Source organism: Gorilla gorilla, chromosome 18 (assembly GCF_029281585.2).
Source record: "Gorilla gorilla gorilla isolate KB3781 chromosome 18, NHGRI_mGorGor1-v2.1_pri, whole genome shotgun sequence".
Lineage (NCBI taxonomy): Eukaryota > Metazoa > Chordata > Mammalia > Primates > Hominidae > Gorilla > Gorilla gorilla.
Genome location: NC_073242.2, coordinates 96,424,791 through 96,447,424, shown reverse-complemented (window position 1 = coordinate 96,447,424; position 22,634 = coordinate 96,424,791). Strand labels below are relative to the sequence as shown.

Sequence of the window (22,634 nt, the reverse complement as noted above, 5' to 3'; positions counted from 1 at the left end):
TCCCCACCACGCTGGGTTTGTAGCAGGAGGGAAATCCCATAGGACCAGCTTTTCCTGCCTCATCCCTCATCACCCACACAGCCATCAGCCACATTCTAAGCCATTTATTCAACGACCCTATAGAGTATAAGTATACCCAATGCCTCAGACTGCTTTTGGCCCCTGGACTAGACCCTCATTGCTCTAGGCATGGGGGGCTGTGCACCCTGACAGAGCCACCCAGGGCCAGCGGCCTGTGGCCCCATTGTCAATGGCTATAACCGCTTCATCTGCCGCCGCTCCTGTCGGCGCTGCCGTTTCTCATTGTGCTCTGGTGCTGGGGTGCCACTGTCTGCAGTGAACCAGGGGCCCAGCATATTCACCCACAGGAGGTAAAGGGCCCGGCCTGGAGCCTACAAGAGAAACGGTAACTTGAAGCAAGATGCAGGGAATAAAAGATGGGGAGGGTTAGATGCCCCTTCTTGGGAGCGCCCCCAGCCCACATACCAGAAGCCAGAAGGACCAGACATAGAGAGAGAAGCAGCTGAGCACCTGCACGATGGCTGTCAGTAGGATCACATCCTTAAGGTGCCTGTGGATAGAAATAAAGCTGGAAAGACAGCATATGGGCCCTTCCACCCTTTTCAAGTTGCAACTCCCTTCCACCCTTTTCAAGTTACAAGTAGCTGTGCTTCTTGGGCTATCTGGGCCCCAGCCCTGGGGCCGCTCACCTGGGCTGGCGGTGGGGGACACTCACTCTGCCATGCCCTGCTCCATGTTGAGGTCCATGCCACCATCCATCAGGGCCCCATCCTCAGAGAACGCTGCTCGTGCCATCGAGCTCATAGAGTGGTAGCTGGCCCCATACACTGCCAGACTAAAGCCCAGGGCCAACTGCAGAGCAAGAATGAGGGTATCAAAGGCCAGCCACTGACCCTACGCACTCATCCACCTCCCAGGATGGAGATACTTACCCAGGCCCAAAATGAGGCAGATGAGTAAAAGAAGACCAACGTCACAAGGCAGTAAATGGCCTGCAAGCAATCACAGGATCAGGTTGGGGTCAGAAGTTACCTCCAAACCATGGCTCTCCCTCAACTCTGACCAAGAATTAGGCCAGGCTGTGGGAGGAGCAAGGTTGTTCTTACAGTGTTGAAGAAAGGGCCCTGCTCCCTGAATCCCAAATACCCACTCTCCTCTGACACCCAACTCAGCCCAGGAAAGAAGCCTTTGTGTACTTGGAGGTAGGAAGAGCTCTCAAATTCAGCTACGACTCACGCCTTCATTTTCTCTGTGTTTTACTAGTTAGCACTTTCTCTGTGCCCAGATCTCTCATTTCTTTTTTGACTGGAGCTCTCTTCTAGAGCTTTTTCGGGTACCACTACTCGTCACCAAGCAGGGCTGAGGACTAGGGGACTGACTATAAGTGGGCATAGAAGCAAGGAGGTAGGCACTTACATTGGCCCCCAGTATGATCCGCAGGTAGAACTTCAGGGTCTCTCTGTTCTCTTCAAATATCTGCTTCTTCCCTCTCGTGCCCACTTTGCCCTTGGGCTGCAGAGGAATGATGAGATGCCGTCAGGAGGCCACGGTCCTCCTCATTCTCCCCACCAGCCTGGTTAGCTATAGAGCTCCATCCGCAACTCAGCCAGGTCCCCGTAGTGCAGAAACCTAGCACAATCCCTGGGATGTCCACCCATCCTCCAGTCCATTCTGTCTAGGGCTGACGCCATCTCTCCAGCACCCGCAGCTAGGATCAATCGCCTCCTGCTCGCCCTGGAACAATTCAACCCTAAGCTAATACCGCCTCTGGATCCCGTGGTAGTCTGGCTTTAGGCTAACGACTCTTCCAAGGGTACTCCTGAGCGGAGCTGAATGGTGCCTCTCTCAGGCCTCCGTTGGCGTAGTCCCGATCTGGGTTAACGCCCACCTCAGGTCACTTAGATCTCTGGCCTGCCCTGGTACTGATGCCCACCCCGCTCCGGCACTAGTCCTGGTATGGTCCTGCGCCGCCATCCCCCCAGCCCAGCTCTAGCACGGTCTGGCCAGGGATGGCGCCCCCCTCTGGCCCACCCCATATCCCTTAATGTTCTTTCTCAGTTTTCACTCTCACAGCCCCTGGAGAGCTTTGCTGGTGCAGACCCCGCCCTACCCATCCTCCTTACCGCCATGGTGCGAGGCAAATACCCAGCCCGGGAAACACGGGAGAGCGACCGAAACCGCAATCACTAAGCACCACATCGGCAGCTCATGCACTTCCGGCGCAGACCTAAGTCGTCAGCTTCTGCGACGGAAATAGGTCTCACTTCCTTCCCAAGCCCCGCCCCAAAGAGGCGAGACTACATTTCCCAGAAAGCCTTGCGCGGGGGGGGCGGAGGCGGCAGGGATGCGATGGCGAAGTCGCTGCCCCTGGAGGTGAGAGGAAGCCGCCCTCAGGCCTAGCTCTGGACAGGCCCCGCCCTCGCGGTCCTGAGCTTTGGGGAGGGGCTGTCAGGTAGCTAGCCCGGCCCCTCCAGCCTGGCGGAAACGACCCGCCCTCCCGATCCTGGGACCTTCTAGCTCTGGGTAACGGTTCCTCCTTTGGGTCACTCTGTCCCTTTAGCTTGGGGGACCGTCCTCCCCTTCCCTATCGGCCCCAGAAGATAGCTGCCCTGTCACCTCCGCGAGAACAGGCCCTCTGCCCATCCCCTTCCCTTGAAGTGGCTGTCTCCTCCCGGCTCAGTTCTGGAAGATGTCTGCTCCATCTCATCGTCCCGAAGGGTAACTGATCTTATCCCCATTGGTCCCTTGGGATGATCTCTCCATTTCCTACAGAGACGGCCGCCCCTTCTCCCTGGCAGTGGGAAACAGACTGCTCCCTCCCCATCAACTGCAATGATCTCTGAGTTCCTTTAACAAGGATAGGCCTGTTCCCCATTCCTAGGCCCCTAGTGATGGCCGCCCTTACCTCTTTCACCCCATGGGATGTTTGCTCCTTCCTCTTAGCCAGGGGCAAGACCACTCTGCCCCATCTGCCAGGGAGATAACAGGTTTTGTCTTCAGTGGCCTGTTGGAATGGCTTCTCCATCTCTTTTGTCCTGAGGGTTGGCAGCCCCCTCTCTCTGCCCATGGGAAACAGGCCACCCTTTCCCATCGGTCCTGGAATGATGCTCCTGTCCTTAGCAAAAATAGGCCTGTTCCCACCCCATTGAGCTTGCAGTGCTATCCCTTTCCCCCTTAGCTTTAGGGGCTATCTATTTCCATCCCCATAGACCCCATGAGTGACCAATCATTATCTCCAGTAGCCCCCTTGAGATGGGACTCATGGGATGGCCACTCCATCCTCATCACTGCCTCCTCTCGTCCCTCTAGAAAGGCCACCCTCTTCTTAGGTCAATGAATTGTGTCCCTCCCCGACTCACCCCAAGGGATGACAGGTTTGTTCCCCTCTCCCTTTGCTCTTGGGCTGGCTGCTTAGCCCCAGAAGACAGGATGGCCACTGTCTTAACTCAGCTCAAACAGGCTTCCCTGCCTCCCTGGAGGGATTGGGACTTGGTCAGTCCCAGTCCCCATCAATACTGTCTTCCCTACGCCTCCCTTCCTGGCCCAGAAGTCTATTCTGCCAGTCATTGTCCTCTCAGTAATGACTACTTTATTTCCCCGACCCCTTCCCTGAGCATACTCTTGGTGAAAATAGAGGTAGAGGACTGGACTGTCCAACCTTAATTTAATCCAGTAAGCACTGGCTGAGCACTGTGCCTGCGTGCTTGGCATCTGAGAAGGGAAGGAGAGATCACAATGGGTTGGTGAAGTTAAGCTTCAAGAAAGGGATCCCAGGGAAAAGGCCCGCATAGGCAAAAGGAAATAGACATGCTGTGTGCGTAGGGCAATGGGGAGACTGGACTGGGGAAGTCTGGGGACCAGCAAGTCCAATCAGGCACAGAGGCCTGGCAGTGCTGATCCAGGAGTGGAGACTGTCCTGAGAGTACTGTGAACCCTGAAGTTTTACAGCAGGGGTGAGCTGAAACTGAAAACTGTTTTATAGGAAAAATTAACCTTGTGACAGTGTGCATAATGTATTAGCAAGGATGAACTTGGAGGCAAAGAGTTCAGGTGGGAGATTGTGGAAGGAATCCAGGTTTGGGGTGGTAGAAATCTGAGCTACTGAGGTGGGGAAGTTGCAAAGGTAGAAATTTTAGTAACAGCAATCCAGCAACCATTTATGGAACATCTAGTTGTCACACACACACTATATATATGTAAAATTTAATCCCCATGAGGCTATGATCTAGATTTTTTTAAAGTATCCCTATTTTATAGATATGGAAACTGAAACTCCCAGAGGTCAAGTACCTTGTTTAAGGTCACACAGCAGTATGTGTGGAAGTAGTGGAGCTGGAATTTGAATGAGTCTAGGTTAGCCTGGCCTAAAGCCTGTGCATTACACCTGTATCTGGGAGCAAGGGACAGAATGGTTTGAATAGTTGAAAGTGTTATCAGGTAGATGCACTGTTGGCATTGAAAGGGGAATTTGGGAGGAGAGGCTGTTTTGGGCTGAGGGTAGAACATGAGTTTTGGTTGAGATTAAAGTGATGGCTAAACATTTGCATGGACAGTTGGCAATATGGACTAGCACTTGGATAATAGGACAATATGGGAATATTGAATTGTTGGTTATTCCTGTGTTGGTAAACAGAAAACCAAAAGACCCAGGTCTGAGCCCTGGGAGCCACAGAAGAATCCAAAAACGAGGCAATTGGGATGCAGGGAGGAAGATTCCAGAAGAAAAGAAGAGTTAATATCAAATCATTCTAGGCCTCACTGGTAACCCCTTCCCCAGTCCCATTTAGGACCTCTAACCTCACCACCCCCTAGGTGGGGGGAAGGGCCTGAGCCTCCCAGGCTAGGTCTTGCTGGGATCGCATCTTAACAACCAGTGGAGAGGGCAAGGTGGCAGTGAAGAAGACAGAAAAACAGCAGGGTCCCAGAGCCTGAGCCATGAGGGCAGGAGGACCAAGCATGACTTTCTGAGGACCAGAGTGAGCACACCTGGCCTGCTGTGCTCTAGGTCCTATGCAAGGCACTTGGCTGTGTTCTTTAATTCTCACAATAACCCATTTAAATCTCACTACAATTGCAGTTTCACAGATAAGGAAAACAAAGTTCGAGAGGTCAGTTGGCAGAGTAGAGATTTGAACTAGGTTTATCTGGCCTCAATGCCCAGGCTTTTTCTACCCAGCTAGGCAGGAAGTTTGATTCTTATCAGTCAGTGCAAGCCTGCACCCAGCTCAGGAAAGGTTTGTTTACAGGAAAGATACCTGAAGCCTGGAGCGGGGAAGTGAATGCTTCGTGAAGCTTCACATCCAAGATAAAGTAGAAGCCAGGGCTCTGGTGCCCTCAGACCCATGGTGCTGTCAGCTGGAGTGGTTCCAAAGACCTCCCAGCTCTAACAGTCCCCAATGCCCTGTCTTTTTCCCTCAGATGCTCACATATATTCTGAGCTTCCTGCCTCTGTCAGATCAGAAAGAGGCCTCCCTCGTGAGTTGGGCTTGGTACCGTGCTGCCCAGAATGCCCTTCGGGAGGTAAGGCACCCACCCTCCCCCATCCCATCCTCAGGTGTTTCTCACTTCAGCTTACTCGTGGCCCTGCTCATGTATCTCCATCCATGTATCCATCCATCCGTCCATCCATTCATATGCTCATACATACACATATATATGTACATTCATACATACTTGGCTCTGGGTACAGTGCTGGGGCTATACAGATAAATAAGACATAGTTCCCTAAGGAGCTCACATTCCAGTGAAGGAGAAAGACGAGTAATATGAATGATCATGCTATCGTGTGGTCAGCGCTGTGACACTGGGAAGAAAGAGTTCAACGGGGACGGCTGGGCGCAGTGGCTCACGCCTGTAATCCCAGCACTTTGGGAGGCCAAGGTGGGTGGATCACCTGAGGTCAGGAGCTCGAGACCAGCCTGACCAATATGGTGAAACCCTGTCTCTACTAAAATTACAAAAATTAGCTGGGTGTGGTGGCGTGGTGTGCACCTGTAGTTCCAGCTACTTGGAGGCTGAGGCAGGAGAATCGCTTGAACCCGGGAGGCAGAGATGGCAGTGAGCCGAGATCGCGCCACTGCACCCCAGCCTGGGCAACAGAGCGAGACTCTGTCTCAAAAAAAAAGAGTTTGACAGAACATGAAGAAGGACATCCAGAGGAGACTGGTGGTGTCAGGGAAGGCTTCCTGAAGGAACAGGATGAGAAGAAAGGTTGGGCTTCTGGGATCAGTAATAGCATAAGTGAAGGCACCATGGTGTGGAACCAATCACACAAGTTCCATTTGGCTGGAACTAAGTGAGACATGGCAGGAGGCGAGGCTAGAATGGGATCAGGCTGCAAGCTGGCAGATGTGCCAGGCAGCAGAGTTTGGCTTTCTCCTGGTGACCATCAAGGAGCCCATTAGGCAGGCAAGTGACACAGCGTGATTTGTATTAGAACTCTGCAGTGCAGAGTGGACTGGGAGAGTGAGACAGCATAGGGAGGAGGCCAGCCAGGAGGTGAATGCAGACATCTGGGCTAGTTTGAAAGGCAGGCAGTGATGGCTCATTGTTTTAATTTTCATTTGTTTATTAGTGAGGTTGCACTGTTTTTCTCGTTAGTTCACCCTTCATATTTCCCCCTTTTGTTTATTCATGTTCTGTATCCATTTAACTATTAAGGTCTTAGTATTTTTCTATTCCATTTGTATGGACTTTTTCTTTTTTCTTTTCTTTTCTTTTTTTTTTTTTTTTGAGATAAGAGTCTTGCTCTGTCGCCCAGGCTAGAGTGCAGTGGCGCTATCTCGGCTCACTGCAAGCTCTGCCTCCTGGGTTCAAGCAGTTCTCCTGCCTCAGCCTCCCAAGTAGCTGAGATTACAGACACACGCCACCATGCCCAGCTAATTTTTTTTTTTTTTTTTTTTTTTTTTTTTTTTAGTTGGAGTCTTGCTCTGTCACCCAGGCTGGAGTGCAATGGCGCAATCTTGGCTCACTGCAACCTCTGCCTCAGCAATTCTCCTGCCTCAGCCTCTCAAGTAGCTGGAATTGCAGGTGTGTGCCACCACACTTGACTAATTTTTGTATTTTTAGTAGAGATGGGGTGTCGCCATGTTGGCCAGGCTGGTCTCGAACTCCTGACCTCAAGTGATCCGCACCCACTTGGCCTCCCAAAGTGCTGGGATTACAGGCGTGAGCCACTGTGCCACGCTTCTTTTTTTATTTCTATTTATTTATTTTTTTGAGACGGAGTCTCGCTCCATCACCAGGCTGGAGTACAGTGGCATGATCTCAGCTCACTGCAACCTCCATCTCCCGGGTTCAGGCAATTCTCCTGCCTCAGCCTCCCGAGTAGCTGGGACTATGCATGCACCACCACGCCCAGCTAATTTTTATATTTTTAGTAGAGATGGGGTTTCACCATGTTGGCCAGAATGGTCTGGATCTCTTGACCTCATGATCCACCCACCTCGGCCTCCCAAAGTGCTGGGATTTCACATGTGAGTCATCAAACCTGGCCTCTCTTTAAAATTTTAATTTAATTTAATTTAGTTTTTAATTTAATTTTTTAAAAATTTCATTTGTTTGTTTTTGAGACAGAGTCTTGCTCTGTTGCCCAGGCTAGAGTGCAGTGGTGCAATCACAGGCCACTGCAGCCTTGACCTCGCCAGGCTCAGGTGATCCTCCCACCTCAGCCTCCTGAGTAGCTGGGACTACAGATGCATGTCACCATGCCTGGCTAATTTATATATATATGTTTTTTGTTTGTTTGTTTGTTTGTTTGTTTTGAGATGGAGTCTCGCTCTGTCGCCCAGGTTGGAGTGCAGTGGCGAGATCTTGGCTCACTGCAAGCTCCGCCTCCCGGGTTCATGCCATTCTCCTGCCTCAGCCTCCCGAGTAGCTGGGACTACAGGCGCCCGCCACTGCGCCCAGCTAATTTTTTTTTGTATTTTTGGTAGAGATGGGGTTTCACTGTGTTAGCCAGGATGGTCTCCATCTCCTGACCTCGTGATCCTCCCGCCTCGGCCTCCCAAAGTGCTGGGATTACAAGCGTGAGCCACCACGCTCGGCCTATATTTTTAACAGAGACGAGATTTCACCATGTTGCCCAGGCTCGTCTCAAACTCCTGGGCTCAAGAGATCTGCCCACCTTAGCTTCCCAAGGCACTGGGATTACAGGCATGAGCCACCATGCCTGGCCCAGAAGTTAAATTTCTCTGTTGTTGATTCTGAACATCCTTTTCTTTTTCACTTCTTCCATTGTTTTCTAAACTTAATGATTCCTTGCCCTTTTACACTTTTCTTCTGTTTTTCTTAAATAGACTCTATTACTTAGAGCAGTTTTAGGTTTACAGCAAAACTGTCTCTTCTGCTTTCTGGTTCGAATTTTTGTGTTAATGTTTTTATTGGTAAAAATTATTTAGATTTATGTTATGAGGTAAGAAGCTAAACTGATTAATTTTCAAAGAGCCCGAACACCATTTACATCTAATCTTCTCCTTCTCTGTTTGGTTGGAATCCTCTATCCCCTATTAAATATGAGTCTATAAGTAGATTCTTTTGTTGAATTATGTATACAGTGACATTGATCTCCTTGTCCAAAGGACTTTTATTTTGGACATGTTGAAAGTTTGAAGTGTGAGGATCTAGATGTTGAGATCCACTTGGTAGTTGCATTTCTGAGTGAGGAATTCAAGAGAAATGTCTGGGTAATAAATATAGATTTGAGTGTCATTAAAGAATAGGTGGCAGTTGAAGCCACAGATCTGAGTAACTTCCCCCGGGGAGAACATGCAGAGCCACAGAACAGCAGGCCACAGAGAAGCCCCAGGAGAGGACACAAGTCCAAGGGCACAGAAAGGAGGAGATACCCAAAGAGGGGAATGAGGAGCTCCCAGAGAGAGGAGGGCACAGACGTCAAAGGCAGGAGAGCAGGAGAGCATTTAAAGGATTGAATGAGGCCGGGCGTGGTGGCTCATGCCTGTAGTCCCAGCTACTCAGGAGTCTGAGACAGGAGAATCACTTGAACCAGAGAGGCGGAGGTTGCAGTGATTCGAGATCTAGCCACTGTACTCCAGCCTGGGCGACAGAGCGAGACTCAGTCTCAAAAAAAAAAATACATAAATAAAGGATTGAATGGATGATTAACAATGTCAGATCCCACAAAAAGCCCAGCAAAATGAAGAACAAATATTGTCCATGAGATATGTTATCCAAGGAGGCCACCAATGGCTTCAATGATATTTGGCATCTGGAAAAATAAGCCAGGTGGATTGAGGAGTGAATGAGAGAAGTAGGAAGTATAGAGCGTGACCTCACTGGCAAGAAATTTCTCCACAGAAAGAAGGAAATAAATAGGGCAAGTCAGGCACAGTGGCTCATGCCTGTAATCCTAGAACTTTGGGAGGCCGAGACGAGTGGATCACCTGAGGTCAGGAGTTTGAGACCAGCCTGGCCAACACGGCGAAACCCCCTCTACTAAAATACAAAAATTTCCAGGCATGGTGGTGGGTTCCTATAATCCCAGCTACTCTGGAAGCTGAGGCAGGAGAATCACTTGAACCCAGGGGTGGAGGTTGCAGTGAACCGAGATTGCTCTACTTCACTCCAGCCTGGGCAACAAAGAGAGACTCCGTCTCAAAAAAAAGAGAGAGAGAGAGAGAAAGAAATAGGGCAGAAATGAGAAGTTGAGATGGGTTTGACAAAGACAAAGGGATTCTCTTCTGGAGAAATCTGAAATGTGTTTGAATGCATCAGGAGACTGGGCGCGGTGGCTCACACCTGTAATCCCAGCACTTTGGGAGGCTGAGGCTGGTGGATCACTTGAGGCCAGGAGTTCAAGACCAGTCTGGCCAACAAGTTGAAACCCCATCTCTACTAAAAATACAAAAATTAGCCAGGTGCAGTGGTGCACACCTGTAATCCCAGCTACTCGGGAGGCTGAGGCACAAGAATCTCTTGAACCTGGGAAGCAGAGGTTGCAGTGAGCGGAGATCACACCACTACACTCCAGCCTGGGTGACAGAGCAAGACCCTGTCTATAAATAAATGAATAAATAAATAAAGCTTCAGGGTGGCCCGGTGCAGTGACACAGGCCTGTAATCCCAGCACTTTGGGAGGCCAAGGCGGGTAGATCAATTGAGGTCAGCAGTTCGAGACCACCCTGGCCAACATGGTGAAACCCCATCTCTACTAAAAATACAAAAATTAGCTTGGCATGGTGGCGAATGCCTGTAATCACAGCTCTTCGGGAGGCTGAGGCAGGAGAATCGCTTGAACCTGGGAGGTGGGGGTTGCAGTGAGCTGAGATCATGTCACTGCACTCCAGCCTGGGCAACAGAGCAAGACTCCATCTCAAACAAAAACAAAAACAAAAACAAAAAACCCATCCTGGCTAACACGGTGAAACCCCATCTCTACTAAAAAAAAAAAAAATACAAAAAATTAGCTGGGCGTGGTGGTGGGCGCCTGTAGTCCCAGCTACTCAGGAGGCTGAGGCAGGAGAATGGCATGAACCCAGGAAGCGGAGCTTGCAGTGAGCCGAGATCGCACCACTGCACTCCAGCCAGTCTGGGCAAGACTCCATCTCAAAAAAAAAAGAAAAAGAGGCTGCGCGCAGTGGCTCACACCTATAATCCCAGCACTTTGGGAGGCCAAGGCGGGTGGATCACAAGGTCAGGAGTTCAAGACCATCCTGGCCAAGATGGTGAAACCCCGTCTCTACTAAAAATACAAAAAATTAGCCAGGCATGGTGGCGGGTGCCTGTAATCCCAGCTACTCAGGAGGCTAAGGCAGAGAATCGCTTGAACCTGGGAGGTGGAGGTTGCAGTGAACTGAGATCGTGCCACTGCACTCCAGCCTGGGTGACAGAGTGAGACTCTGTCTCAAAAAAAAAAGTAAATAAATTAATTAAATACATAAATAAATAAATGCTTCAGGGAGTCACTAGAGGAGGGGTGAAGATTCGGGGAGGAGAGAGGTCAGGCGTGGAAGATGGTGGCAGGGACAGGCTTCCACATATCACCTCTCCCTTTTTTTTTTGGAGAGGATATCACCTCTCCCTTTTTTTTTTGTTTTTTTGTTTTTGTGTGTGTATGTGTGTGTTTTGCTTTTTTGTTTTTTTAGCATCAGTTTGGTGAAAAAAAGGATGTCACCTCTTCCTGAGGAAGCAGAGAGGTGGGGGTGGAAACATGGAGCTATTTGCAGAGAAGTTCCTCAGAGGCATCTCCTTCCTCAGCGGCCCCTTCGCTCAGTGAATTTGGAGACCAGGTTGTCTCAGGAGAGTAAAAAGAGACATAGAGGCCAGGGCTTCAGCAGAGAGGGTTGGAGCAGTCACAGGACAGGAGGAAGATGGAAAATTACCAGAGACACGTGGAGAGGGTGTGGGCAGCCTTACTCAAATGTTTCTGCTGTGCCGGGCACTGTGCTGGGCACCAGCGAGGCAAAACTGAGGAAAGTACAGGGCTGGGGAGTGTGTAGTGAGCACAAATGAGTAAAAAGAGGCTGGGGTGCTGCATTTGAAGTCTGTGTGAGGCACATCATGGGTGCAGAGAAAAGATCAGAAAAGACTCCATGGAGAAGGAGGTGCTTGGCCTGAGACTCGAGAGAGGAATAAACGTTTGCCAAATAGACCAATAGGAGCCGGTGAGGGGTGGGACCCCCGCAGAACAGAAAAAGCAGCTGAGCAGAGGCGTGTGGTACAGGACAATGGTCAGAAGTGGCAGCCCCAGAGCCAGGACTAGGAGGAAGGGAAACGGGTTGGGAAGAGCTTGGCTGAAGCAGCAGGCCTGGGTCCTAGAAAGGCTTGAATGCAGGCTTAGGAAGCTTAGCCTGTGTCCTGGAGGCGTGCGGAACTGGCAGAGGGTCTGGAGAGCACAGGCAGAATCGCCTTTTGGAAGGGTCACATGGTGACAAAACCCAGGGTGGATTGGAGCCAGAGGAACTGGAGGCCAGGAGCTGATAAGGAGGAAGCTGGCATCGTCTGAGCTTAGAGGAAGCAGCTCTCGGGCTGCTGGCATACAGTATGGGGACCTCAACTAGGGCAGAAGCAGTGAGGTTGGAGCAGAGGGACAGATTGCACCGTATCAGGGAAACGAGAGTGGAAGGGGCTTGGGTCATTGTGGATGTGGGGAGTGAGGGAGGATTCTAGAATCACTCCCAAATTTCCCACTTGGGTGACTCAATAGAGGGTGGGGAGAGTTTAGAAGGAGCAGAGTTGGAGGATGAGATGATGAATTCAGATTTGGGTATGCCGCATCGTGCCCTCTGGCGAGAAGTCAATCAGGCACTTGGCTCCCAGGGTCTGGTGTTCAGGAAAATCATGTGGATCGGAAAGACAGTAGTTGGAATGATGGCCCCATGGGGCAAAATGCAGTTGGCCAGGGTACACTCAGGGGCACAAAGATCGTGTGCATATGTGCACGTGCACACGTGTGTGTGTTGTTGGGTGGAACAAACCATGGGGAACCCACTCATCTGTGGACTGGATCTCTGTTTGTTGACCCCAAAAGAGCCTGAAGAAGAGCAGGCTAGAAGGTAGGAGGAAAGCCAGGAGGGCAGAGTTGCAGAACCCCAGTGGAGATGGCATCAAGGGGAGTGGCTGCTGGCCATGCAGAGCAGGTGACATGGCAGAGAGAACCCTTGTGGGAGGTCTGAGGTGAAGCCCCCACATGTTGGTGACCTTGCTGGAGGGGAGTTGTTGCCAGGAATGCGTGATCTTGTGGGGGCCAGGGTGGAGGGATGAGCAGGTGAGGCGAGGGGCAACGAGTGGCGGGACAGCAGGCATCCCTGTGCCTGTGTGCTTCCAAGAAGTGTGGCTGTAGAGGAAGGGGAGAGAAGAGAGGCAAGAGGAAGGGGTGCAGGATGAAAGGAGGCTTTTAGTTGCAGTTTAAGACTCTGGGGTGTTTGTGGCCTCTGAAGAAGGAGCAGTGGAAAGGCAGAAACATCAGGGTTCTCAGAGGAGAAGGTGCAGCAGGAGAAGGAGGCCAGGAGAAGAAGTCTTCTGGAAGCAAAAGAGCAGGAGAAGGAGGAAGGTTCAGATGGGCCCTGCCTGGAGGCAGCTGGTGGACATGAACAGGGGAAAGGGAGGGACTTCCCACTTGATGGCCATCCCTGAGAATCCTGGGTGAGGGAGGGTTTATCAGTAGGGCCAGGAGCTGGAGGGGGAGGGGCTTGGAGAGAAGTCTTGGGGCGGGGTGGGAAGCGAGCAAGGAGGCCATGACTTCCTGGGCGGAGTTCTGTATCCCTGGTACAGACTCAGAGGAGGCAGCTGGTCTTGCCAGCCCTGGCCGGGCCAGGAGAATGGGCACAGCAGCACAACTGAGGCAGGGCAACAAGGACCCCGAGGAGAGGTTGTCACAGGGCAAAGCCTCATGGAGCCCAGCAAAGATGGGGCAGTCAGAGGAGCCCAAGCAGGGCAGGGCTGGAGGAAGGAGAAGGAAGCCAGAGTGAGTGTTTTAGAGCGGGAGCTGCTCCAGCCAACCATGCTCTCCAGATAGAATGCAGACAGAGACAGATGACAGAGCCTTGGGATAACCAAAAACAAGAAAAAGAAAAAAGGAATGTTGACAAAGACTCTTTGGTGCCTCTGCGAAACTCAGCCCCACCTAGGCTGGGAGCACTGGGAGGCCAGGCCACAGGTACCCGGCATCACCCCTACCATGTGCCAGAGAGCGCCTGCGGGACCCTGCAGGCAGGAACCATCTCCCAGGGCTCAGGCATGGGCAGGTGGATACTGAGGCAGTAGCAGTTAGGTACCAGTTAGGTGCTGTGGAAGACACTGGCTTACCGAGGCCCAGCTAGAGCTGGTGACTCACCAAGCTGGGCTAGGACGCTGGTCTTGGGGACTTACTTTCCCTGACCAGTCCCTCCTGTTCCCTTAATCCCAATTTTCTCAAATAAGGATGCCGGCAAAGGCAGCACCCTCCATATGTACCGGCCCTGTCCGTTCCTGGGGGAGCCCTGGTTGTCTCTGCTGGTTGGTCCCCATGAAGCAATAGCTGAAGAGAGCTCTTTGTGCCCTCCCTGCCTGAGGGATTGATGAAGTCCTGGAGCAGCCTCTGTATGACCCACTAGTCTAACTCCTCTCTAGAGACCAATGCCCTGGGTGCCAGGGCGTACATTTCCCAATGGCCTCCTGGAGAACAAGCATGGTAGCTTTGGAGTCCTGTATTAGGCAGGACGAAGGGCCATTTTCTCTGTCACATGGCTTTCCAAGTCTGTACACAGGCCTGCAGTCTCGGTTCAGGGCTTCATTAGGTACAACAAAACCCTGGTCTCCCACAGAAAAGGTACATACGTTACTTGTAGCAGATTCAGAGCAGTTCCCAAATGATTTTGCGATTACTCTTTTTTTTTTTTTTTTTCTTTTTTTTTAGATGGAGTCTCGTGCTGTTGCCCAGGCTGGAGTGCAGTGGCAGGATCTCGGCTCACTGCAACCTCCACCTCTGAGGTTCAAGAGATTCTCCTGCCTCAGCCCCCAGAGTAGCTGGGATTACAGGTGTCTGCCACCATGCCTGGCTTTTTTGTATTTTTAGTAGAGATGGGGTTTCACCACGTTGGCCAGGCTGGTCTTGAACTCCTGAACTTAAGTGACCTGCCCGCCATGGGGCAAAGTCCAGGGATTACAGGCATGAACCACCACGCCCGGCCAGCAATTACTCTTAAGATGCCAGCATCGGGAAGGGAGGAGACCAGGGGGCAAGGTGTTCCTTCTGTAGATGGGGCAGCTAGAGCTAGAGCATGTGGCCTTGCAGTTCTCTTTGGGTGGGTCTAGAAGCATCTTCCCAGGGCCCAGGAAGGGGGTGTCCTATACCAGGGCCAAAGTCCAGAACCCAGAAGGCCTGCTTCAGCCTGCTGCTGTTCTCTCACACAGAGAAATATCCCTGAAAGGCTGTTCCTGGGCTCCTGCAGGTTATTTATTTATTTATTTATTTATTTAAGCTGGAGTCTCGCTCTGTTGCTCAGGCTGGAGTGCAGTGGCGCGATCTCAGCCCACTGCAACCTCCGCCTCCCAGGTTCAAGCAGTTTTCCTGCCTCAGCCTCCCGAGTAGCTGGGATTACAAACTCCTGCCACCACGCCCAGCTAATTTTTGTATTTTTAGTAGAGATAGGGTTTCACCATGTTGGCCAGGCTGGTCTCCAACTCCTGACCTCGTGATCCGCCTGCCTTGGCCTCCCAAAGTGCTGGGATTATAGGCATGAGCCACCACACCTGGCCAACTCCTGCAGTTTTAAGTCCATATGACCTCAGGAGCAGGTGACCTCAGGAGCAGACCTCAGGAGCCACCTGGGAGGTGGCTTAGAGGCTGCTGCATCCCACCAGCAAAAATGGTGGGGCCTGGACATGGTCTCAAGCCTCTTCCGTACCCCCCAGAGCTAGAAGTCCTTTAAGCCAGGCCCTGGTTCTCTATCGAGTGGCCTTGCTGCCAGGAGCCAGCCCTGGACTTGGGCCCTGGGGCATTGCCAGAGCCTTCCAAGGTCTTTTGTCCACCTGGTTCATAGGGAGGCAGTGGGAGAGAAGAGACCCTTCCTGGCCAGCCAGGCTCCAGAATGAAGGGAAGGAAAGAAGTCAGGCTGAGCCCCTGAAGGTGCTGTGCCACCGGAGCTGGGGCCTGCAGGACTTTCAGGGATTCCTCAGTGATGTGTGAGTTCGGGGAGGAGGTGCTGCCTCACAGCCAGCTCTGCTCCACCTGCCCCAGCCAGTTTCCTCTGATCTGCATGGGATGGAGTCATCCAGCTTGCAGGGCTTGGGAATGGCTGGAGGTATGCCCTCCATTCCTCTCTGATGTTTTATTGCCCTCTCCACCCTCACACACTGGGATCTTCCCAGCCTCCCTTTCACCTGAGATCCCCGATCCACTGCCCACGAGGAGACCTGTGGTGAGTGCCCCTCTCATCTGGAATGACCATGTTCCAGAAGTAGGGGCTGGAAGGGGAACCTGGCTGACCTCTGGTTCCTGTGAAAGAGGCCAGGAGCTGGTTCCTGTCTCTTACACCACTCCTTCCCGTCATTATAGCCATGGGTGCCACTTCTCTGTGGCAGAAGCCAGGCTGGCCTCTCCACACCCGGGAATGAGTCCTGTGTTTCTTAGGAGAATCCTGTTGATAAGTATCTTGCAGGAGCACATCCTGTGAGTCACTTCTACCTTCTGCATTCCTTTTTTTTTTTTTTTGAGATGGAGTTTTGCTGTGTTGCCCAGACTGGAGTGCAGTGGTGCAATCTTGGATCACTGCAACCTGCACCTCTCAGGTTCAAGTGATCCTCCTGCCTCAGCCTCCCAAGTAGCTGGGATTATAAGCATGCACCACCACACCCAGCTAATTTCTTTTTTTTGAGACAGAGTCTTGCTCTGTCACCGAGGCTGGAGTGCAGTGATGCAGTCTCGGCTCACTGCAAGCTCCACCTCCCGGGTTCACGCCATTCTCGTGCCTCAGCCTCCCAAGTAGCTGGGACTACAGGTGCTCACCACCATGCCCGGCTAATTTTTTTGTATTTTTAGTAGAGGTGGGGTTTCACCATGTTAGCCAGGATGGTCTCAATCTCCTGACCTCATGATCAGCCCACTTTGGCCTCCCAGAGTGCTGGGATTACAGGTGTGAGCCACCGCGCCCAGCCTAATTTCTGTAATTTTAGTAGAGATGGGGTTTCACCATGTTGGCCAGGCTGGTCTCAAACTCTTGACCTCAAGTGATCCACCCGCCTCAGCCTCCGAAAGTGCTGGGATTACAGGCAGGAGCCACCGTGCCTGGCTTGGATTCCCTTTTGATGATGGTCTGTGGGGTACCAGCAGGGAACAGCAGCTTGTTTTTGCAGTTACTGACAAGACAGGTTTAGGGGAGGATTCTTTCCTGCATCAGGAACATGTTGATTCAAACAAGAGCCCTCTTTGAGTACCACGTGCCTGCAACATGGGCAAGAGGTAGGGAGACGGGGCAAGGATTTTAGAATCCAAGCCCTCTTCTCCCTCTCCCTAGAGATCTGTTCCACACAAATTATACCGATTTCCCTTTGGCTCACTCCAGTGCAATATCAGGAAAAGTTCTTTGAAGATATCTCCTTAGCTGGGAGCTCCTAAATGCCTGCACAAGCCCACTTATTCCCACTATGTAGCCCTGAGCTTGTCTCTTGGGTCCCACCTGACTCCAGCTGTGCACTCCCCATTATCACTCCCCTGTTCCTCTACGCAGAGCCAGCTCAACTTCCTTGGCATGGGTGAGGTGTGTTCTGTTAGCTCCCACCCACGGAAATGGGAGGATTCAGCGTCCTTACCGTGACAGATAGATGCCCCCTCCAGAGATATGCCACAGGGATCACAAGCACATCTTGAACTCTGGAGCATTCAGGGCCCAATACCAGGCAGCTCCACGTGTTCATGCACATACACACGCACATGTACATACATGCACACACACATATATGCACATGCACACATTTTTGCTTACACACAGAACACATTTTTGCAAACATTCATGTGACAGGCTCTCTCAGGCCACCAGGGGACTTAGGCCTAACTGCCTGCCCCAGACCTCTGGCACCTGGGCCATAGAGGGTTGTGGTGAGTGATACCTACCTCACTTCTATCGCCTTCCACTCTTCAGAGGGCTACGCTCTCTAGAAAGTGGGGGAGGCTGGCTGCTTAGCTCATGCCAAGTTCCTGGAGTAGGAGGCTGAGTCCATGGATCTCAGGGCCTCCTTCTGAAAGTCCCAAAGGTTGGGGTCTGGCATAATTTGCCCTCCCACACCCTGGGGACTTCACTGGGTTTCCTCTAGGTCGCATCTCAGCCCTCCTCTGCTCAGCATGCCAACTCCCCACTCTGTCCCCACCCCTCCCTCAGTATCCCATCCTGTCCATCACTAACCTTCCCGCCTTCCTCTGATGGTCATCTCCTTTGAACCCCAGCTCCCACTTCCTACCCATACCCAACTTGACCACACATGACACCACACACCATGGTGGGTCTCCATTGTGGAAGGGCCCTTCCTTGACCTGCCCTCAACCTCTGGCCAGTGACTTGTCACCAAACCCAATGCCCAGCACCCTCTGAAGCCAGAGGGCTACCCCCAGGCCTGCTGCTGCTCCGTAGACAGATGTGCGATACAACATCCCTGTGTCCTCTGCCTCCCTCTCGGCCATCAAGAGCCTGGGCCTCAGGGGCATCTGCTGCATCAGCCTGACCAACCTGGATGGCTCTCCGGCTTCACACCAGGTGCTACAATCTGTTGCTTACCACCTGGGCCCACACCTGCAGAGCTTGTCCCTGGGTGGAGGCAGCCCCACAGAGGCCTCCTTTGTGGCCCTGATCCTGGGCTGCCCAGCCCTGTGTGTCTTTGACCTCAGTGGCTGCAATAGCCTCTTCACCTCGGGCACACTGCTGGCTCAGCCCGAGATGGCACAGAGCGTCCAGCAGGCTTTGAGCAGCCTCCGTGAGCTCAACCTGGCTGGCCTGTGAGACCTGGCTGACCTCAGCTTCAACCGGCGCAGCAGCTGTGCCCCCAGCCTGGAGCGCCTCTCCTTGGCATACTGCCACCTCACCTTCGAGCTGGGCCCAGCCTGAGGCTCCATCGGCCCCCAAGACTCCTCTCCCTCCCAGTTCTCCTTCTGCAACCTGCTGCGATTAGTGCAAGAGCGGGCTGGCAGGCTGCGTGCGCTGGACCTGAGTGGCACTGGCTTGCCACCCGAGGCCCTACAGGCTCTGGGCCAGGTAGCTGGGCTGCAGCCTCAGGAGCTGAGCCTGCACAGCTGCCGGGACCTCTCCACAGAGGCCGTGGCTACCCTGTGCTTCCAGCAACCAGGCCTTACCTCCCTGGACCTCAGTGGCTGCTCAGAACTGACTGATGGGGCGCTCTTGGCCGTGAGCCGGGGCCTGCGGCACCTGCGGCACCTGAGCCTGGGGAAGCTGCAGCGGCTGACAGATGCAGGATGTACAGCTCTGGGTGGCCTGCAGGAGCTGCAGAGCCTCGACATGGCCAAGTGCTGCCTGGTGAGAGGGCGGGAACTGGCCCAGGCCCTGGGCTCTATGCACGGGGCTCCATCCCAGCTGGCCTCCCTCAGCCTGGCCCACTGCTCTTCATTGAAGGTGAGCACACCATCATCCCCTTCCTTCCTCTCCAGGGCTGAGGACAGCGGGAGAGGGGAAGCGGGGTGGTGGGGGTCCTTTGGCACCGTGGAGGGACTCCCCAGTGTTCATGCCTATGATTGGCAGTTAGAAATGAACTTGGGACCCAGTCTGGAGGAGGGCAAGAGCCTAGACAGCTGCTGTTGCTGCCAGCACGCCCCCCTAAACCCCCCATTCTGGGCCTAGGAGGTCCAAGTGGCCAAGGTGGCCCAGCCCACGAGGCAGCCAACAGCTCACATGTCAAGTGTGTGGCGACCACTGCGGTCTGGGGAGGGGCACTGAGGACGAGTGTTCTGGAGCTGGGCGGGCTGAAGAAAGGGGGTGATGGGCAAGGAAGGCAGGGAAGGAGCACTGAGGAAGGTGCTGGGGCGGGGCCTGCGAGGGTGATGTGACAGGAGCAGCAGGGTCATTTCCTAGCCAAGGCCAGGCCCGTCAGCAGGGCTCAGCGCTGTCCCTCTGGGTGGCGCCCCTGTCTTGGCAGTGTCAGTCTGTCCCTCTTTAGCGGATTATTTCTTCAGCCTGTCCATTTGACCTGGGCATTCCCAACCTAAAAACTGTCTCTCCACCTTGTTCCCCTCCAAGCGCCTCTCTTCCCGGCCTTACTCCTCCTCTTTGGCACCAAGCATATCAGATATGTAGTACAACATCCCCGTGTCCTCTCAGCTGCTGCCTCCAGGCCTCAAGTTCTTGTGTCCCTGAAGCTCCCCTCTGTGCATCTCTCTACAAACCAGCCTCCTCTACTCTGCCCTTAGCTTCTGCTCCCCGTCCCTAACTGCTCTGGCAGCTGGCAGCTCTACCTACATCTCATTGTTTTGCGTCCAGCTCTAGAGGGAGCAACTCCGATTGGCTTAGCAGGGTCAACTGGCTGGTCCAGTTGTGAGCTGTGGTCTGAGGTGGCCTCATTCACTTTTTTGGCAGGGGCTGGGAGCATAGGCAGGGTGGCCACCCTAGGCCTTGCCACCTGCATCCTTCCTGCCCCAGCCACAGTCCAGGCCTTTTTCCTATGGCAACCCCCATGGCCCACCCTGTCCACCCCCACCTTTCACTACCAGCACAGGGACCATGTTTCTTCCTTCCTTGGACCCTCTGGTAGCTCCCTCCTGCCTGTGGGGTGAGAACCTTGAACAGACCCTTTCTAGCTACCCCTGCCAGGCCAGGTGGCATAGGCAACCAGCTGGTGCTCCATCCTGTCTCCTCCCTTCCTCCCTCCTAGGATGCCTCAGGCTCTCCATGATCCCAGCGCTGGGCCTGAGCCTCAGGGTGCTAGACCTGTCCTCCTGTGTGGCCCTCACCAACAGGACCCTGCAGGCCATCTGCACCTACCTCACCCACCTCTCAGTCCTGCGCCTGGCGTGGTGCAGGGAGCTCTGTGACTGGGGGCTTCTGGGGCTGGGGGAGCCTGTGCAGGGGACCCAGGTGTGGGACCCTCGAGGTCTTGGAGGACGGCGTGGCCCCTGGGATCAGCTGCCCTCCTGCCCCTCCCAAGTCTCTGTAGGAGTATTTAAGGGCAAACTCAGGAGGAACCTGAGAAGCAAAGGCTTCTTCCCACAGTCATGCCCAGAGCTGGAGCATCAGGCCTCAGGTACCAAGGACGCCTGTCCAGAGCCACAGGGCCCCTCCCTGCTCATGCTGCGGGCCCTGCAGGAGTTGGACCTCACAGCCTGCAGCAAGCTGACTGATGCCAGTTTAGCCAAGGTGTGGGGCTGGGGGTGTGGGTAGGCTGAGGATCTGGGGGCTGAAGTCAGGGGTCTGGGCCAACCCACTTTTTGCTTGGAAAAAAGTTGACCTTGGAGTTCCTTTTTCATTGGCTTCTGCTGCCTCTCACGCCCTGGCTGGGGTGGGAGGATCTGGAAAGGCCAAGGCTGTGGGCTCCAGTGGCATTTACCTCTCCCCTACCCGCCCCATCCTCATAGGTGCTCCAGTTTCCCCAGCTGAGGCAGCTGTCCCTTAGCCTGTTGCCAGAACTCACAGACAACGGCTTGGTCGCTGTGGCCAGGGGCTGTCCTAGCCTGGAGCACTTGGCGCTGAGTCACTGCAGCCGACTCAGTGACAAGGGCTGGGCCCAGGCAGCCAGCTTCTGGCCAAGGCTGCAGCATCTCAACCTGTCCAGCTGCAGTCAGCTCATAGAGCAGTAAGTGTGTCCGATGACACTGGGCAGATGGAGCCACGGTGCAGGGGCTGGGCTGGGTCCCACGCCGGGCCAGGCACTCATCAGGTGGCCTCCCCACAGGACACTGGATGCTATTGGGCAGGCATGCAGGCAGCTCCGGGTGTTGGATGTGGCCACGTGCCCTGGCATCAACATGGCCACCGTCAGACGCTTCCAAGCCCAGCTGCCCCAGGTGTCCTGTGTCCAGTCCCGCTTCGTGGGAGGGGCTGACCTGACCCTAACACTCTGAGGCCGGGTCAGTAACCAGCCCTGCAGCACAGCCTCCTTGACTCCCCCAGTCTCCAACCCTGGCCTTGACCTGGGTTGCTTCTTGCCTCCCTCTACTGCAGACCCTCTAGGACTGGGGGTGGGGCCAATCCAGGGCAGCCCAGAGGGAACATCCTGCCACACCACCTGGCAGTAGCCTCTTTCCAGCTACACGTCGCTGCCACAGGCCCCTGGAAATGCTACCTACATGTTGCCACCACAGGCTCCTGCTCTCTGGCCAAGCCCTGGGTGGGAGGCCAGGCCCCCAGCGGGCAGGGTCTGGTGCTGGGAGGAGCTGAGCCTCTGCCTCTTGCCTGCCCTCCTCTCAGACCTAAGGCCGGGCTCCACCTACTCCTGTGGGACTCTCCCAGCACCCTGTGTGCACTGAGCTTCAGCAGCTGAGCCCAGGTCTGTGCTGTAAATCCTAAGATTAAACATTCCAGATAGTACCTCCTTGTCTTAAGTTCTCAGACTAAAGGGCCCCTCCCCTCCCAGCTTCAGCTGAAGTGGCCCTGGGGCAGGCGGAGAAAACCCTGAGGCACGCTCCTTCCTCAGGCCTGGCCCACAGCCCCACAGGAGCTCCTAGCATCTTCCCCACACAGTAGGAGACCCTGCAGGCCTGGGTGTGCCCTGAGGCAAAGGCACACGCTGTGCGCTTGTCCCAGCCAGATTCCAGGAACAACTGATGAATGATGCCTGAGTCAATGAGGCTGTCCTGAGGGGGAAATAAGAGGAAAAGAATGAAAGAGGCCAGCATCTCTGGGTGAGAGGGTCACTAGAGGTCACCTAATCCAGCCCCCTCAATGGTGCTGGTGACTTCTCCATGGCAGGTCTGGCCCTTGGTGTGTCCCTGCACCTTGTCCATATCCCTGTTCACTGGTTGTAGCAGCGAGCCAGGGCTCCCCCAGTACCTGCAGGGACTGTGCTTTATGTGGGGATTCAGAGGGGCCAAAGCTCTACCAGCCCCAGGGCCAGCTGGGGAGGCAGAGAAGCCAGCTAGCAGGGACAGTCCAGCGTGCAGGGTGCGGGTGAAGAGAGAGACAAGCACCTGGGACCAGAGCCCAGGGAGCAAGTTGGGCTTGGAGGGTCCAGGAAGGAATCAG

At 53.8% G+C, this 22,634-nt stretch overlaps 2 protein-coding genes across 12 annotated transcripts; one reads left to right on the top strand and one right to left on the bottom strand.

Moving 5' to 3' along the window:
• Positions 1-89: 89 nt before the first annotated feature.
• Positions 90-2,267, bottom strand: TMEM208 (transmembrane protein 208). The gene is made up of 6 exons (XM_019012567.2): positions 2,145-2,267; positions 1,438-1,533; positions 954-1,013; positions 737-873; positions 487-571; positions 90-392 (listed from the first exon to the last, which is right to left on the bottom strand). Exons 1-6 carry the CDS (start codon positions 2,148-2,150, stop codon positions 255-257), a joined length of 522 nt encoding a protein of 173 aa, XP_018868112.1. The 5' UTR covers positions 2,151-2,267; the 3' UTR covers positions 90-254.
• Positions 2,268-2,340: 73 nt separating this feature from the next.
• Positions 2,341-21,980, top strand: LOC101149128 (Leucine-rich repeat-containing protein 29). 11 transcript variants are annotated; one of them, XM_055366137.2, is made up of 8 exons: positions 2,355-2,394; positions 2,582-2,739; positions 5,440-5,541; positions 18,760-19,076; positions 20,667-20,810; positions 21,029-21,246; positions 21,346-21,520; positions 21,615-21,980. In XM_055366137.2, the coding sequence occupies exons 1-7, from the start codon at positions 2,366-2,368 to the stop codon at positions 21,512-21,514; spliced, it is 1,137 nt and encodes a 378-aa protein (XP_055222112.1). In that variant the 5' UTR covers positions 2,355-2,365; the 3' UTR covers positions 21,515-21,520; positions 21,615-21,980. The 11 variants fall into 11 exon arrangements, with proteins under 11 accessions (XP_063556348.1, XP_063556347.1, XP_063556346.1 ...); XM_063700278.1 differs by lacking the exon at positions 2,582-2,739 and having other exon boundaries at positions 2,341-2,394; positions 18,786-19,076; XM_063700276.1 differs by having other exon boundaries at positions 2,350-2,394; positions 21,346-21,980.
• Positions 21,981-22,634: the final 654 nt, after the last annotated feature.

What these genes read in the sequence shown, in the direction of transcription:
- TMEM208 (XM_019012567.2), bottom strand. An exon ending in ATGGAGCAGGGCATGGCAGA is followed by an intron (nt 572 to 736) that starts GTGAGTGTCCCC and finishes TTCTATCCACAG; the next exon opens with GCACCTTAAGGATGTGATCC. An exon ending in TCTGGTCCTTCTGGCTTCTG is followed by an intron (nt 393 to 486) that starts GTATGTGGGCTG and finishes TTTCTCTTGTAG; the next exon opens with GCTCCAGGCCGGGCCCTTTA.
- LOC101149128 (XM_063700276.1), top strand. Translation starts at nt 2,366, where the DNA reads ATGCGATGGCGAAGTCGCTGCCCCTGGAG. An exon ending in CGAAGTCGCTGCCCCTGGAG is followed by an intron (nt 2,395 to 2,581) that starts GTGAGAGGAAGC and finishes CTGTCCCTTTAG; the next exon opens with CTTGGGGGACCGTCCTCCCC. An exon ending in CTGATGCCAGTTTAGCCAAG is followed by an intron (nt 20,811 to 21,028) that starts GTGTGGGGCTGG and finishes CCATCCTCATAG; the next exon opens with GTGCTCCAGTTTCCCCAGCT.